The sequence below is a fragment of the Zerene cesonia genome, chromosome 1 (genome assembly GCF_012273895.1).
Source record: "Zerene cesonia ecotype Mississippi chromosome 1, Zerene_cesonia_1.1, whole genome shotgun sequence".
NCBI lineage: Eukaryota > Metazoa > Arthropoda > Insecta > Lepidoptera > Pieridae > Zerene > Zerene cesonia.
Genome location: NC_052102.1, coordinates 7,657,050 through 7,675,923, shown reverse-complemented (window position 1 = coordinate 7,675,923; position 18,874 = coordinate 7,657,050). Strand labels below are relative to the sequence as shown.

Genomic DNA, 18,874 nt, shown 5'->3' with positions numbered 1-18,874 from the left:
TAATTAGCTTTTATATTTCGTTTTCGAGTCTATAAGCGAAGTGGCCAAAAAGATTATATTTTATTTAATAATTAAGGGCATTTTATTAGTTTCCGTCTATTTATGCTGGCATATATTATTTATATAAAGAGAGAGATATATATATATATATATATATATATATAAATTAAATTAAGTGCATAAATACTTCTTTGATTATATTCCTATATGTTGTTTTTGAAATAAACATTGATATTTATATGAATAAAAAATTATCCAGAATGAAATATCAGGCCCTGTTTTAATTATTATATACTGATCGTCAATAACTCGTCAACGTCAACTCGTCAATAAAAAAATATACTTAATATTGGCTCTAATTAAGGAAGTACAAATAGTTTATATATAATTATCAGCACTACGCAAAAAGTATGATAAAATATTGAATGAAAAAAAATCTAATAAATATTGAATGCACACATCTACGACCCCGCTTCAAATTTGCTTATGTTATAAAATAAACGCTCTCGCACATAATTATTACCGTTATAAATGTTTTGGCGAATCTCACAGAGCAGTCCAAACTAATTTAATTCGTGCTTTTAAATTGCAGCTTAAGTACACATACAATGAAGTCACATTATTTCTATTGTAATTACAAGGTCGTTTTGAATGAAGACTCATACGTATCTCTACATCTATTATAAAGCTCTGGCACAATAGCGTCTCTGAACAAATTCCACAGATTATACAATAAGAATAGAACAGAAATAATGTGCTCATTTATAGTTTCGTAGTACCCTTGAACCATTGCTTAACGTTTGACCTGGTGTATGCCTAATGTATCAGATACAAATGAGAAATACTTTTAGGTTAAAATTATCTCTTATAACTTGATATGCATTTTTCTCCTTCGTTTTAAATTTATCATATTTAAAAATAAACGGTCATCAGTCATGTTAGGATATCAATATACGTTTATAAATTTCTCTTGCTAATAGTTTAAAATATAATACTTTTTGATAAATTAACTCAGACTAAGGATTAAAGACCAGGTTTTTATGGTGAGTTGTGTCATTTTGCATATTACATTTCGCATCTGTCATACACGACTTTTATTACGATTTAAAAGCAAGTATGTTATATTGTCCAGGTTGAAGTGGTATATAAAGGGACAACGTACAATTAAATTGATAAGTCGTAAGATTATTCTATTTCTCGCTTGCTATGTAACACCAGTACAAAAAATGTAATTTCACATTTTTAACAATCGAAATTCACTCATTATGAAAGCATTGTAGCTGTGTTTACATTACATTATATCAAAATAAAAAAAAAAAATAGCTAAGAATCTTTTATTTGATTGTATAATGTATCGTCTAATATTTAAATCATGCAATAAAGCGAAAAATCCATGGCATTTTCATTGATATTTATGACAGTACAGTGTGTTATAAATGTCGATATTTTTCACTAAAATTGATATGTTTCAATAAGAGAAAATTGAATTAAACAACGATCTTGTATAAATTCCTCACATAACCAAACACATTTGAAAGTGGTTCTGGATTAAACGAAAGTGGTCCAAGTCAACGTAGGTGAGGTCAATGGTTGTTAGGAACCGAAAAATAATTCAACAAAAACTGCCAAAAATTACATATTCCTTTTTTAATTTTATCAATATAATTTATTCCAATGACAATTATTATTGACCTAGACCAATTTACTTTTATGAATACGAATAAAGTTTGTAAGATTACATATCTATTATTCTAGAATAACTTATTCATTATTCGTTCAAATTCTTTACTTGTATTAGAAACAAAGGAAAAAGCTGCAATATGAATATAATGAATACGAAGAAGAATTAGCTAGGATCAATCAGTTCAATGACTTTTCAAAAATGAGAAAATCATATATATCTCGCCGGGCTTCTCTATTTTTAACCAAATGCAAATAAGTATGTTTGTACGAGTATCTTAATTACATAAAATTAAGAATTCCTCCATCATTCTCACGCATATTATAAACTTATTAAAATTATGTTTTTTAATATAGATAAATACCTATATTTTTTAATAACTGAATTAATTTTAAGAGCCAAGGTCAGTCATAATCATTTTATTAGTATCAAATCGCGACCGGTTTCTAAGTTTAAAAACGTTACATTACTTAATTTTATGTCATATAGGTATTTGAAAGTATACATCGAGTATAAGATCAATGGACCTTCGAAGTATTATGAAATTTGACTTTGATTAAATATTGACCACTGAGACTAATTTCATACAGATAATTTAAACACAGAAAATTATAACATTTAATTTCAAAATAAATGGTGTATTTACATATCAATAACAAAAAATTAATCAAATAACACCATTCTACTTACAAAATTATATTTTACTATAAGTAAGTATATATAAATATTGTATAAAACATAAATAAATAGCAAAATAAAAACGTATACGACTAAAAACATATACGTTGCATGTGAATATTATGGAAACCACCAAGAAAAGGGCTTTATTATTTCAGCAAGACAGTGGCGCAATTTGGCTTGACACACATACAGTACGATTTTCATTTAATCTGCACATACTACCACAATTTTTAGGACTGTGGTCGATATCATCAGTTTTAACTTATTTAGTGGTCTACGTATGAATTAAGTTTAAAAAACGCAAAACACAGATCATAAAATTCTCATTTCTACATTTCTATAGAGTATGATAATCATAGAAAAAATAATCAATTATTATTTATTTTAATTACTTTCATCACGTAAAGCTTTACCATAGCTTTGACCATAAAAGCTTCTATATTAATAATAATGCTCTATTTCGTTTGTTATCTCAATACATGCAATCATCCTCGCCTCCCGTTTCATCCCTCATTATCCTTAATCGTAAAACTTACCTTGTAATTTGATAAAGTAAATATGATGGCGGGACACACACAGGCACTTTTGTAATAGCACGCAGCAGGTTTTGACGATGACTTTTATAGTGAACGTAGCGGGGATGCGCACGTGATGGTGTGGGGACGGCGCGACGCTCACACACCAACAAAATCTGACCTCTGGTCATCGATAACACTATATAATTAAGCGGCATCTAAATTTTCAGCAAACATGCATTACAGTAGCAGTCCCTAGAGGTAGGAGTTGAATGAAACTAAATGCTCTAATGCGAAAGCATGAATGCGTTACGCTCGTTCAAGTGTTTGGAGTTGTATTTTTTAACATAGGTATATTTTTCTTTAGTCGGTTAATATAAAGGTTCGAATCTGAAGTTACCGATTGCTTATACTCGCGATTACAGTGTACAGATACGTTAATCACAGATTATAGAATATTGATTATTAAATTATATTTCTTTATCACCAATGAGAATAACTTATTTGTGTATTTAGTACTTTTTGAATTACTTATTCTTAGTATTGAAAATTAATAATAACAATATTACATATTGGTGTAGAATTTTATAAATAATATTTTTTATAAAGCCTTACATTTGTTTATAAGCGCCTGACTATCACAAATTTTCGGTAAACTTCAAATAACATAATAAATCACGGCATAAGAACATGTAAAAGCAAATGAAAGTGAAATGATCAATATATATATATATATATATATATTTTATTGTACATAAAAATTGACAGCATTGTTTTCATTTTTTGATGCAAGCAATTTGAATAATGTATAACGCAATCCATTTCATGATTAAGATCAGACAACAAACTTTAAATGTGTTAAACTTAATCATATTATAATTAAGGTATCGTTTTGTACATACATATACATATGGAGTAAACATATAAGACGCATACACATGGAAAATTAATTCTTTTTAAGTTACGTTTTAAGCATTCGCAAAATAAATGCGATGATAAGTTCATTTCATTAATTTTATTCTTCAAAATATCGTGTAAAAAATTAATATACTGGCCACTGTGTTTAACTGATTAAAAAAAATAAAGCTCATGCTTTATTTATTTTACAGATGATATATGATGATGATGAGATATACAGCCTATGATATATGACAGTGACCTTAAATAGAAATTATACCATGCTTGTCAAAATCGTTATTATTACCACAGATAACATAATACCATACTAGTATTATTACGTTGATGAGCGATTTTCTCACGCAAATAAAACATATTTATAGTAGGCCATCCTGCAACATTCGTATATGTAAATCTGCACACATAAGTATTTTGCTGTCTTCGTAATTTAAAAAAATTTGGATTAGTTCTATAAAGTTTGGATTTTGAAACGTTACGGGTTGCAGTCAGAAGTCTAGTAAATTATATTTATACTGTTATCGTTAATCAGCGAGCCGACAATGTTAGTGTGTGTAATTGAGTTTAAAAGTTTCATAAATATTAGTGTTCCGTCGTAAAGGGACAAAAACCTGTCGATCGTTCGTCGATATTATGAATTTATATTGAAAATACATATATAGCCTATAGCTTTCTTCAGTAAATCGGCTGTCTAACACTGAAATAATTTTTCAAATCGTACCAGTAGTTCCTGAGATTAGTGCGATCAAACCAACAAACAAAATCTTCAGCTTTATAATATTAGTATGGAATGTGAATTGAAAATATTAGGTTTCAATAACGGTATTTATAATGATTGTTTTTATTTATCAATCGTTAAAACTTATTGATAAATTAAATATTATGAAACAACCTATAAAAGAGAAATCGTAAAACGAAAAAGTTTTTGAAATGTGCAATAGTGTATATATAAATATGTAGTATAGCTGTAAAATAAAAAAGTTTATTAAACACAAAGGACGAAAAACTGAAAAACTTTTTAGAAAACTGTTAAGCATTAAACACATTAATATTTTGTTATATTAACGTTTTTAAAAAGCAGCGCACTAGTGTGAAACAAAAAGTCACCCTTACAGCGAAATCTTCAACGATTTTCACCAACACGCGCTTGAGAGCTATATTTTATACAAAAAGTGACAATATAATAAATCTGTTACTCTACCTTTTAATTAATGCAAGGAAAGATTAATAGGTTTAATGTTAATCGATCATCTTAATATATTACAGAGTTGTAGTCGTTGATACTGAATATTTATTCACGCAAAGCTATCATAATGAAGATGTATCGATATTTTTTATCATAAACAATAAGTTCTTGGTATTTTATAATAAATTGTAGAATAAAGGTCCTCATCGGCTCGTCTTGTTCGTCGTTAGTTTAAAAGTATTGTAGGAAAAAAACTAACAAAATAATATTACTAGTGACAAGTAAATTCCCACAAAATATTCAATTGTACACATATTCTCTCATATAATATAGTATATTAGAAGGAACTGAGCACTGACTCAGTGATTAGCTCACTGCTCTAGATATTCGACATTTCCTATAGAGCTTGACATATGCAAGTAAGGGTTGAGATAATCGTTATTAATTGTGTTTAGGTCATTGTATTTATTCGCTAAAAATAATATAAAATACAAATACAACAGTTGGTATTATTATTGATATCAACAAAATCAACCAAGCAGAGTAAACCATTGTAGCAGTTATAAAAGATCGATGTTGAGCCCGAAGCCAACAAATTCAATGAACTTTAGTCAGAATAATGAAGAAAGAAATAAACTATATATTTTGGGATGCAAAAATAAAGATAAAACATATTCAAAGCTCAACGAATATCATCGCATATGAGTAAGATTGGGAAAATATTATTGCAACCGGGCTATTCTTTATCTAGCATAATATATATTAGAACATTTCTTATAATATTCATAATAACGTCTATTTTAATACAAAAGTAAGGTGGGACACACAGTTAATTAGGTAGATATTGAAGAACCTTATCCAAATGATCTCATTTGCTTTTTTATGGTACTAAAAAGTATAAATATTCATATAGCTTTTTAATGTTTCTCCGTAACATCACGGCCTTAAGATTTAAGTGAGTCATTACGACTTTAGCCTCACGAATTCGATACAATTTGATGTTTGTGTAGCTGCTATTGGCCCTGAACTCTTTTGAAAATTATAGGTTCTATCAGCGAAAAACGCAATCTGGATGTTCAGACGAAATTATAAATTTATTTTAAAAGTATCACTTATAACGTAATCGAGTATTGTAATCATATTTTTTTTAACAGAATTTTGCGTAAAAGACGGTAACAGGTGATATAGCCCATTCTTTTTCTTCATTTTAATAGAAAAGAAATATTCATTTTCTCTTTTTTTGTTAACGGACAACAAATTGTAATACAAATTAAAAATCAACGTTCGGCACGCATTTATACATACAGGCATACGAATGTTAACTGTATTTCATTCAGAGAGGGGAGTAATAGGTCCGTATCTTTCTCCTCACCTTTCCATTTATTTCTTTATCCCTTATCTTTCTTTATCTAGAAGTTTTTCAGTGGTGGTGTTAGCCAGACCAGTTAATCAGGTCAGGTGAGAACCACCAGCTCAGATGGTGGCATAACAAGAAATAAAAGATATACTTAAGCCCAAATTTTGCGAGACTTCATTATAGTCGTAACGTTAAAACTTCCGTAAAAGTTAAAAGCTTCATGATAAAGCTTATTAGAGCACTTACTTTCAAAAGGAAACAATTACATACTTTCATAAAAAACGGATTTTTTTCGTCATTTTCGTTATTATTTGAGGAAGAGATTGTATTGCTTTCAGGGATAACAGCTTATAACATCATAATATCGATTGCCTGATCTCAAATAGCTGATGATCTCAATACACAGCAATTAAACTGAATACATTTATGCAATTCATAATTTACTCGGACGGGTCGTCCTTACGCATCGATGAGTAGAGCAGAGTATAGATACATAAATATAAAATATACTGACCACTTTGCATTTTCATCATATAATCTTACTAATATTATAAATGCGAAGGTTTGTAAGGATATGTGTGTGTTTGTTACTCTTTCACGTAAAAACTACTGAACCGATTGCAATGAAATTTGGTACGTAGATAGCTGGACAAGTGGAATAACATATAGGCAACATTTTATCCCGATATTCCTATGCGAGGAAATACGCGGGTGAAACCGTGGGGCGCAGCAGTATGAAATAAATCAGTTCAATGATACCTATGAAGTTAAGGAATGTTTTCTTATTTTTCAATTAGTTGTTATTTAATAAATATTTAGTAAAGTCCTCATGTATTACTACCTACTTTGGTTTGTTATAATTGTGACTTATGTGAACGAAATCTTAGCTTCAAATATAAATTAGTGATGCAAAGCATAATGGTTGCCTAATATTAATATGTTAAAACTTAAAACCCATAACATATAGACCATTTTTAGGCAAGCGTGGGTGCTGTCATATTAACTTTCATAACATTTATATAGTCGCCTTTACCAACCATAACTAACTGTGAATCATTGAGATTTAAGATAATAAGATAACGTTTGAATTTGTGTATATAATATAAACTTTGTATAATACCAAATAAATTGCATAATACGAAATCATATAAAAACGTTAACAAGACTTCTTATACGTATTACGTACTAAGTCTATTAAATATTACGTGTTTCACGTATGTAGTTATGTTTATAATTATGGTTTATGTTAAATCATTATTCAATGAAGAATTCGTATAAAGCAAACGGATCTAACGCGAAAGACGCGGATCTCCGGTTCTTAATGTCTTCTCAGTAAAAAATCAAACGGTTATTTTACTCAATGCAAATATAATGTCTAAATAAATAATATTATCGTTAAACGTGAGATTAAATAAAGATTAAATGCATAATAAAGTATTGTGATTCTTCGAGCCTACTGTTTTTGAACTTTACAAAGAAATTTTTAGACACAAGGTTGTAACATAACAGTTATTTAAAGGATATTTCGTGAGTTGCATATTTTGAGTAGATATTGTAGGCGATAGTCTTTAGTTAAATAAGTAAAAAATAGAGGTATTTTTTATTTGCATATTAAACACCAATTATCTCCAATAGTAGCCTAATAAAAATAATTTATTATTTTTTTTTTATCTTTAATAGGACAGCGCTTGACCACGATCTCGCCTGATGCTAAGCTGACATGTGATCTAGGCTGGAACGCGCTTTCCTAGAAGGTACCTAAGGTACGGTTTACTCTACTCTTGAAGACCTCCGGATTGTACTCGTCGGGAAACACAAACTCAGGAAGCATGTTCCAATCCCTTGCGGTTCGAATAAAGAATATTTATACACTCAGTCTTAAATATTTGCAGCTACCCGTTTATTGTAATTAAAAGAATATTAAACATCGAAACAAACATTGTTATGCAGAAGGTACATAAGGATTGTATGCTAATAGTCAACCACGCTGTGCTATGCAGTATTGGTGTGTCTGTGCCAGGAAAATTGCAACTAGACACACTTACTATTATTTATTCTGTGTCAAAGAGTACCACGCCAAAATCATTACGCAATAGTGTGACGTATTATGTATCAGGTGGTATCAGTATACAGTCAAGTCCGCATGAATTAAAAAAAGCTTTTATATCCTACACTTTTTAAATGTAGAATGAAAAAAAGAAGTTCAGCGCTTTGAATCTAACCTATTTAGTATTAAATGTGTATCAATTACTATGTATATTTTTTCTTTCGCACCTAATCATCGACTAAGTGATTAGTGACTTAGCTCATAAAAAATGTATAGACAGTTTGTATTGAATATTTACTGAGCAAGTAAAATAAATCCGATAAAAAATGAGAACTATTATACGATTTGCGAAAAAAAGTATTAATAAAAATTATACGCGGGTATTTTTTATATGGTATTCTCTGTAAAAACATAAGCCTGTTACAATGCTCTAACCATTTATTACTTCAATATTTATAATAAAAAAGGTACGCGAAGTTGTATGTTACATTGGTAGGTATATATTATGTCCGTGGCATTATAGTAAATTTAACTGCCAGGATTGATTTATAGGCTGGTAAGATCTTTTCTATCTGTCTATGAAGCAAGTTTTTAGACTTTCACGTTGTATTTTTGTTATTTTTTGGTTTGGATGAAGAAAACGCTTTTGTTGAAATTTCGTTTTTATTTGAAATTTGAAATGATTTATTTATTTCCATATTTAAACAATACAATCAAATACAATCAAAAGAAATAGTATATGAATAGTTGGCACTGTATAAAGATACACTAGTTCCCACACTAGGATCCCCTGTGTTGTGGGCAACTAGTCTCTTCCGATGTTACAGATTTTTTTTTTAATTTCTAAAGATTATAAGCTATACATTGTAGTGTAAGAAATATATAAATAAAAGTTAAATTAAAAACAAAAGTAAGATATTTATCAAACTCCAGTGGATGTGTGTGTGTGTGTGTGTGTGTGTGTGTGTTTGTGTGTGTGAGAGTGTGTATTTTATTTTTCATTGACTAGCAATGCTTCAGTTTCACTATAATTTAAATTAAGTAAAAGTTGTTCTAATCTCTTTTTGAAAATATATATCGATGCATTTACTATATTAACATTTAATCTTTTAATAAGCTTATTATAGAGGAAAGGGCCCCTATAAATATAAAAGCGTTTGATAAAAAAGGTATTACACTTCGGAAGCGTGAAATTGACTCGTTTTGGGGCTCTTAATGTTGGTGCAAAGGTTTGCTTTGATATTTTGTGAAACTTTTGTGCGGTAGCCAGAATGTATAGTTGACGGACGGTTTATCTTAATCTAGATAGCATTTAATTAGTAAGGGTGTTTGTTACAATGGGGCTAACATTAACGAAATGTATAAGGCCCGGTGAATTAATGATTAAAAATAAATTAAAAAAAATTGCTCATTTAAATAACTATTTGGTCCTCAGTGCAACAACTAAATGCTTGAGTCTTGCTTTCAGCCTCCAGATTCAAGGCAAGGCAAATCAAGGCATTTCCAAAATCGATTAAACCCTTACTAATATTTTCAATGGGAATGTGTCCAATTCACATTAGTTTATTTGTCCTTCTTTACGTCACAATGGAGCGTTTAAACGATATGAGTTCTAATTCCCATGTAGGTATTTCTTTTTACTACGCGGCAGAAGCCGTGGAAAGCTTAATACACTTAATACGTATTCTTCGTACTCGTCGTCTCGTGTAACCAGTAAGTAGACTTCATATACAATGACAATGTACTATTGAAATTATTTGGTGAAGATGAGTTTTCAAGATAAGGAAAACTATATAATACATGCTTTTGTTTAAACTGATACAAAATGAAAACTTAATTATACGACAGTTTTAGTTTACAAATAACCTTTCACGGCGAGATAAAGAATAGTGCAATGATAATCAAAATAAACAAAACCAACAAAGAAAGTAAAATTATCTATTTATTTTTACATAAGCAGGCAGTTAATATTATGAACATTTCCAGTTAGCACCATATAAAAAGCTTAAATGTCAATAATAATTATTATAAATAGAAGGATATCCTCAATTAATAATAGAAATTCTTTTGTAATTTCTATAAAAAGTTAGTATCATACAATCATTGTCTCTTTGTTGATTTAGCTTATTCAATAAAAAAATTATTAAGTGGGTGTCGAACTCGCGGCACAAAGGGTTCCGTATTTAAAAAAGCTAAATCTAAAAAGCTTAAGAGCAACTGCAAAAAAAAAATTCATTATCCGTACAAATTATGACTGTGCTAAGCATTGCTCAACCTCGATTTTTTATTATCTGTTGTTATAGCGCCAACAGTAATTTTCCCTTTCGGCCTCCTCCATTTGCATAATGGATAAATGGACAGCCCATGCCGAGGTTTCATGGTCCCCGTCAAGAGGGGAATCCCTTGAATTTGTCGCTACCAGGGTGAACCTTTAGTTCACGCACGCGTTAATGCTAAGATATAGTATCCCTTCAGGCTAACATCGAGATTCACCATTGAAAATTCGACTTTCTATCACGGTGGAAGATATTTTTGAGCTTGGCGACAGACGGACGGACAGACCGACGAAGTTGCCAGCTGCCATTTTACTCATTAAGCATGGAACCCTAAAAAAGACAATTGCCAAACGGCACCGTCTATTGTTTTGTGATTCAAATCTGCGTCGTGAGAATATGATTGTTTGTAGACATACGGGATCAAGCAACGCGTCATGTATGTATGCATACCATTGCGAATACCTCACGCGAAGGAAAAGAATAACTTCGAAACTCTGTCCAAGTGGCAAATATACATATAAATGTTAGTTACTTACTTGAAATAAAAGGAAAATATGTGACGGAATCTGATATTTCTCTCTCTCTCTCTCCCTCTTCAGCTTTTCTCCGTATAATGCTGGACATAGGCCTGTTTTGAGGCATGTTAATCTATAATTATATAATCTTATAATACATATACCTATACAATAGATACGATTATATAAACTGGTTTATTGGTGAACAGAGGATTGCTGGAGCAATTATTTCTTGAATTAATGATTTCGTAGAAGGTTTTTTTATCTCAACATAGTAGGCTACTGAGCTTATGCTATGAACATGCGCAGAGGCTCAGACCTCTACGACTGCGCTGTCCGTTTTTAATGGCTAGGGGATAAGAAAAGGATAGAAAAAAGAAGGGTGAAAAAAAGGAAATGGGCCTCCGGCTCCCCCACTGTACGAAAGACAATGCATGCTATTATTTCACCCCTTTTTTTTGGGGATGTAGGACTTCCACTGTGTGAGCTAGTTTAATTCGTGCAGAAGCATGCTCGACTACCACGATGAAAAAGTCCGTGGTGGTAGCTGATTTGGCAAAGGAAATTTCAAAATTGGGATTAATTTGTCTTATTTTATTACGGTATAATGATGGTCTGTTCAATATTTTATCGATCTACGGAACATAAAATTCCATCAGAATGAATGTTCCGGCCGCATCAATAAAATAATTTTAATTAATCATTTATTGAATCTCATCTTTCATATATATTACACATCTGCATTACGTTTAGGTGGATTATTTAAAAATTCAGTTTATGTTCAAATAGTTTATTTTTTTAACATAACCACGGTAATTAATCTTAACTTTTCAACTTTTAATTCGTAAACTTACTCATTACTATTAAGTATAGGTACATAGAAATATAATTAGCAAATAGAAATAACAAAACAATGTACGCGGCACTAAATACAGTCAACCCACGTAGCGATTGTCACAGGACTACAAGTATGACAATAATTGCGCTAACCTTAGCATAATTATCATTGAACATCTGCACCGGTTTGTTAGATCGTCTAAATGATCTCGATGACAATGTTTTCAGGTTTGGTACTGTTTTATTCGCGATTTAGTGAGGTCTTTGCAATTGCTACAAGGTAATTTTTAACTCGTAAGGTTGCTCTGCATTATTTGAGTACATATTTTGTTTATTCGTAAGCTACATAGTGAGAGATGAAAAATTATAAATCAATTCGAAATTCGACCAAACATGGGAATTCGATAAAATCAAATATTCGAGTAATTAACGACAAAAAAAAACAGAATAAGAATGAATTTTTTCGTACCTATTGCATAATAAATAATAATATACGTTTGATACCGCGTAGGTATAGTTGGCGACCTTATTAAATATCTGAAACAAAAAAGGATCGAAATAGTGTGCCTATCACTCACAGGGTCAGGGAACGGAATATTGCGTAAAATTTTTGCTTCGCTGAATAAAATGAGACGGATAATGTTATAGCAAAGGTCAGTCAATCGAAGGGGTCGTGACCGAGTCTCTGATCATTATACATGACCGAATGTGGCCATCTGATTTAATTATTACAAACGACGATCTATATGCAAGTACATGCAGACAGGTATAAAACTATTTTAATGTAACTTAATGTAAATGAGACCTCAGTCAATGCACGATGTTTATTAATGTGTAGGTAATCTCGATATCGGATGCTCAGATGATACTTACTTTGCATATTTGAAACACTTGATATAGGCATACGTAAATGGTATTTTTTACTACTATTACTAATTAAAGTAATTACATTTTTAATAATCCTGAATGTTTGGGTACACTTAAATTCAATCAAATTATTTAAGTAAATTTGTAACAGTATGTTATTAACAATAGAAAAAATAGATCTATTGTCTTCAAAACAAAATAGTGCATTGCATTGTTTCATTGTTATTTATCAACGATGTATATTGTTAGCTACTTGTCAAAATTTTTCGATTCATATTTTGCCAGTAAGTCTATAGATAAAAAAAATCAATCGGACCTACTTACCGCATCTCTGGACACTAGTAATTACATAAAAGTACATGCCTAAACGAAGTGATACTATGAACAATTAATATTTATTTGCGGACATTTTGCGTATAACAGTATAATTAAAGTATAATTTTCTTAAAATAAGACATACTTTTTTTTAGTTGCGCGCTGCTCCGATTATTATACCGACTGTAGCGCCGTTCAGTCCAGAGTTGTATAAGACTGCGGGTAGGTAGTTTAGGTACAGATAGTATAATACTATAAAAGTTTAGGTTATAATGTAACTGCTACGTTATCTGTGGTCTAGGCAAAATTCAAATAAGGAAATTGAATTGGGTGAATTTAAGGAATTTTGTGGATTTTGTATATTATAGATATATAGCTGTTCGCCTCGGCTCGGGTATGTAATAATTTAATTGTGAAAAAATTTAGAAATAGGTCCAGTAGTTTCAACATCATCCCCTACAACAACGTCACAATTTCACAAACATAACCTCTACATACTATTAGTATTTCATTAGTACAGATATCGTCAAAAATAATATATATAAATAAGTTTTTAAAATTCCAGATGTGCTTACGTTAAAAAAAATCACTTTATTTCAATAATTTTTTATTAATCACATACGCAATGTATGTCACTTAGAAATAAAGTGTACTTAAACAAAGCAACGAATAAAAAAATAAAAACAATTCATAACATTTTAAAGCTTACAGTTTATCGTAAGAGTTAGTACCTATGAGTAATAAAAAATAGAATTAATGAATTTTTGAATCAATGTTATACTAAAAATAATATCATACGAATCGTGTAAGTATTGTGTACTTTTTAAATGCCCCACAACCACATACATGTTCGACACATTTCAGCTTTACATTATTTAATAAATTATAATATAAAAAGCATGCAAATTATGCTTTATTTTGTTCTAACTTTGATTCCTGTCGGTTTACCGGATTTACTTTACATGTAATTTTATAAGATTCAACCAATTTCACCGAATCCCTTACTAGAATAGTGGATCGAATCGTGAAGGAATGTGTGAAACAAACGCTTCCTTCGCACAGGGCTGTATGAAAACTGAGATACAAGCGATAATGTGTCTTATCTGTACGAGATTTGAGTTTCATTTCCACCCGACCCGGTAATTTTGTGCCTTTATGCGTACAGCCCACGAATTCAAAATCTTCTAATGTAACGTCCTTATTATCATCATCGCGAATACACACATTCCAATTTTGTGGAGCGCCCGCCGTGAATTTTACATTTTTTATTTCAGTATCCAAACTGACATTAAAATAAATTATTAAATTGCCACACTTCCTATTAATGAACAAGTCATTTTTATATAGAATTAAGTTTTCTGGTTCCACGAATTTCGGGTCCGGGAGCCGAACTTTGAATTCTTGACACACGTTTTTCGCTAGATTGAGTATTTTAATGCTATGGTTGTTTGTATCCGCAATGTACAGATATTTTCCGTCCAAACTAACGGATAGGCCGGATGGTTCGCTGAATATAGCCGGATCTGTTGTTTCTATCATGGTAGGATATATGGTGGATACTTTTTGCGGTCCAATGTCGACTTTCTTTATTTTGTGGTTATACGTGTCTGCTATGTACAGTGTTTTGTTTGACTCGCAATATGCAACGCCTAGAGGATGCTGCAGTTTCGCTTCAACGCCGATGTCGTCTACATCTCCGAATGCGAATAGATTCTGTAAAGGTATAGTAAGTTATTCATATTATAAAAGCAACAATTTGATGCAAACAGTGCGTTAAAATTGTTTACAATTATTTACCAAAGGATTCCTATCTCCTCCACACAGAGTTGACACGTGCCCCGTTGTTAACGCTAGCCTTCGGATGGATGAGCTTTCAGAATCCGCTATGAATATTTCTGGACTTGCCCCTGAAGAAATATTGAAAAAAGATAAAATATATAGGTATAAAATAAATAGGTATAAAATATATATAGGTATAAAGTTATTATAAATATGTAATTTGAAAATTTTATAAACAATAAAAACACAAAAAACTGACCGAGCAAGATATTCCTTAGAGAAAATGAGATATATTTTAATCAAGACTTAACAGAAAGCGAAGTCTTTGCGATCATCGTTCATCTTTTCACTCTTATCTTTCCTAACATTTGTTATATACACAAATTGCTAATACGTGTAAGTTTCTCCAACACATTTCATAGCAGTTTTTTATTACTTTTATAAAAATGTTACCCGTTCTAAGTGTGAGTCCGGAAGGTTGCGCGAACGCGGCGGTGTTGGGATACGCACTGTTGCGCGCGGCTTCTGCGCCCGAACCCGCGATGCGCACGCACGTGCCTGTATACATAGAATTGATAAAGTATGATTATAAATGAATATTATTCAATATTACGTATGTCGTCTGAAGGAAGTTGGCCGTTAATTAGCACAGAAAGCTGCCTATGACTTATGATATTCTATAAAAATATGAGGTATTATGATGAGTACAAGGAGATATATCTTTTTATCTCCAAAAAACAATCTTGAAGAATTTGCTGTGAGTTGATTAATAGTGGATTATGTTTAAATAAATATATTATGCTAAAAATATATATTAATGAATAATCAATTACTTAATTCTTAAAAGAACATACCTTCAGTATATGTTTTGTACTTCCACCATATTGTATTGTCCAAGAAAAGCGCCCAAATCTGGTGAGAGCCGGCGCAAGCTATTAGGAGTACGCGTCGCTTTTCGTCTTTTTTAACTTTGTCTGCAATATTATACCAAATTAAATCACTCATTTCGTTAAAAAAAAAAAAAATAATTGAATACATAAAAAAGGTATTAATTCTACATAAACAAAATAAGATCATCATTTATCATTTATTGCGTGTAGTTTATCAAATTTAAATTAATTATTGAAATTATCATGTTGTATGATAAAAAATCATTATAACGAAAAATCAAGATTCATCATTAAATGAATTCATTTCTAATAAGAAAATAGGTTCTATAAGCACACTATAATTAAAATAAGCTAGGTACCTTTATCCGGGTCCTTATCTTCCTGCGTTGGCGGGGCGAGGGGCGCGGGTGTGGAGGACGGGGGCGGGGCGGGGGGCGCGGGGACAGCTGGAGGCGTGGGGGGCGCGGGGGGCGCGGGCCGCACCGACATGTCCATATCAGGGGTCGAGTAGAGCAGTATGTCCCAGGGGGAAGATAGCGCTTGTAGACCGAGGCATTTTCCACCTTGAAATGTAATATTTTACTGCTATAAGCAGGAGATGTGTTATAAATTATAGTATTTTATACTATTTACACACTATAAACAATTAAAATTTATATATATTTCAATTTCAAATTGTAAATAAAGTTACGATTTTTATTTTTGATCAAAATCATAATACATTGCTGTTTAGTAAAAAATTCTGGCAATAATGTTACAACAATAAAAGAAAAACAACTAATAAAATTTTATAATAAACTTGTTAGCTACATTACTATTTCAATTTAAAATGTTAAATACCAAGTTAAATAGATAATCAATGAAACCTTGATCTCCCGTGGCTGCCTGTTCCCCAGTACCAGCCAGTACCTCCACGGTACCTTCATCAAGATGCACTGCACGAATGGCATGATTGTTTGTATCACATACCAGGAGAACTGAGCTTGATAACCAACACAGGCCTTGCGGAGAATTAAACTTTGCTTCTGTTATCTCTGTAATTCGATTATTATTTTGTCTAGTGAGTATTTCTTGTACCAATGCAACTTATTTATGAACATACAACATGTGTATTTTTTTTAATAATCACATCATTGTGTAATCTCACCACATAACTTCCGTGTTGAGACAATGTTAAGACACCTTTTAAAAATGTGTTAGATTAGTTAGAATTAAAAAATTTAAAACATACTGTCATCCTTGAATCCAGGTCCCGAACCTCCGATTGTTCGTAAGATAATTCCGGAACAGTCAGTCAGCAAAATACGATGGTGACCCGTATCAGATATAGCAAGGAATGGCTCTTCACCTCGGCCACGATAAAATGGATTGAGAGCTAACTGTTGATAAGATTTTCTAATTACATTCCTCGTGGATAACAAAGACATTATTAAATTATTCCTGTTACTAGTGCGTATCTGGTCGAACAGTGTCAAGAGTCAAGGCAAATTAAACATATCTTGTCAAACCATTTTTTTCACCAGAAATCAACTGCATAAAAGATATTATTAGGTTCTACTCATCTGATGATGAATAAGAAAGAAAAAATATAATTATTTATATTTAATAAAAAATCATGCATAAATTATAAGAATTGTATACCTTACTAGGAAAATAAAGGATACTATTTTCTTTAGCTTTCAAATGTTTGGCTGGTGCAATTGGTAATGGTGCTGTGGACACTCTGTTTCCAAAGTGACGTATTGTAGCTCCTACATAGGATACAAGTTCATCTCTATGACCTTCGCCAGTGAAGATAAAAATAGGTTTGTTACCTGGCCCTACAATAGAAGAGGTAAAATGGTTAGTGATGTCACAAATCACCTTGTGATGTCCATATCTCACAAATATATTCTCTTATTGTGTGTACAAAAAAAAATTTGTTTTATATTTTGTGACAACCATGAAGATCTAGAATGCTTGCAGTGGTAATGCATATTTCAAACAAGGTTTATTTAAAAGACTTAAAAATTAAGTAAATTATATTATAAATAGAAATAAAACCTAAATAAAGAAAGAAGAAAAAGAGAGCATAAATTTCTTACCTAAAATCAGAAGAGTGGGCCAACACCTTATTCCAAGAGCGTCCCACATACAGCTCTCTGAATCATTAACTACTGGATGGTGTATATCATATCTCTGTACAGCAGACAGTATATTATATGATAATTTTTCATTTGCAAACTTTGCACAATGCACACCAATCTATAATAAAAAATATATATTATGAATATATATAATTGATTTGATAATGTTGTCTTGTCCAATCAATAATTAATGAATTATTTGATACACACAACCACAAGACCATTTTCAACTTTATATTGTTTTTCCAGATGAGCAAGATCTGGTAAAACATGGTAACAATTAATGCAACAATATGTCCAGAAGTCTAAGACAACCACTTTATCTAGACAATGCTGTCCCAAGAAAATTGGCTCCGCAACATTAACCCATTCCAAATCTGAAATTAAAAGAAAACACAAATTAACTGTCATTTGAACTGACAAATAAATAGTATGTGAGCCAATCAAATGTACACACTTTTTTTAAAGTCTTCAACAGGTGGAACTACAGCCCAGACTTTTTTTATGTGATTTAATATTAATGAATCCTTTTCAGCTTCATTCGATGTCGCTTCTAGAGCCTCTGTTAAATCCATGCAAGCCTGTGCTACATAATCTAAAGGACTTGTTTCCATTTTTAAACCAAAGTTTTCACTAAACTAGATAACAAAACATTAACAAAAATACTTGTAATTATACCAAGCGGTGAAAGTTAACTCTTACTTCTAAGTAATGAGTTTAAAATACAATTTCACTAATTCTTACTGAATAATAATTGTATATTTTGATTTCATAATGACAACCGTCATCACTCATCACAATCTGTGTAAGTTTCTGAACTTTGACTTTGACAGATTAGCACAGATTATTAATTGCATACATGTAGAATATTGAATACCGACCTATTT

General features: G+C 31.1%; 2 protein-coding genes across 2 annotated transcripts in view; both read right to left on the bottom strand.

The window, feature by feature from the left end:
- Nucleotides 1-3,055, bottom strand: part of LOC119840374 — a 16,466-nt gene extending 13,411 nt beyond the window's left edge. The window contains exon 1 of the mRNA XM_038366969.1: nt 2,899-3,055. The gene's annotated coding sequence lies outside the window, so the exon portion shown is untranslated. The remainder of the gene's footprint in view (nt 1-2,898) is intronic.
- Nucleotides 3,056-13,787: 10,732 nt separating this feature from the next.
- On the bottom strand, nt 13,788-18,774 carry LOC119831564 (NHL repeat-containing protein 2). The gene is made up of 11 exons (XM_038354976.1): nt 18,445-18,774; nt 18,198-18,364; nt 17,946-18,105; nt 17,503-17,681; nt 17,093-17,240; nt 16,728-16,895; nt 16,221-16,424; nt 15,826-15,945; nt 15,425-15,529; nt 14,990-15,099; nt 13,788-14,905 (listed from the first exon to the last, which is right to left on the bottom strand). Exons 1-11 carry the CDS (start codon nt 18,599-18,601, stop codon nt 14,099-14,101), a joined length of 2,325 nt encoding a protein of 774 aa, XP_038210904.1. The 5' UTR covers nt 18,602-18,774; the 3' UTR covers nt 13,788-14,098.
- Nucleotides 18,775-18,874: the final 100 nt, after the last annotated feature.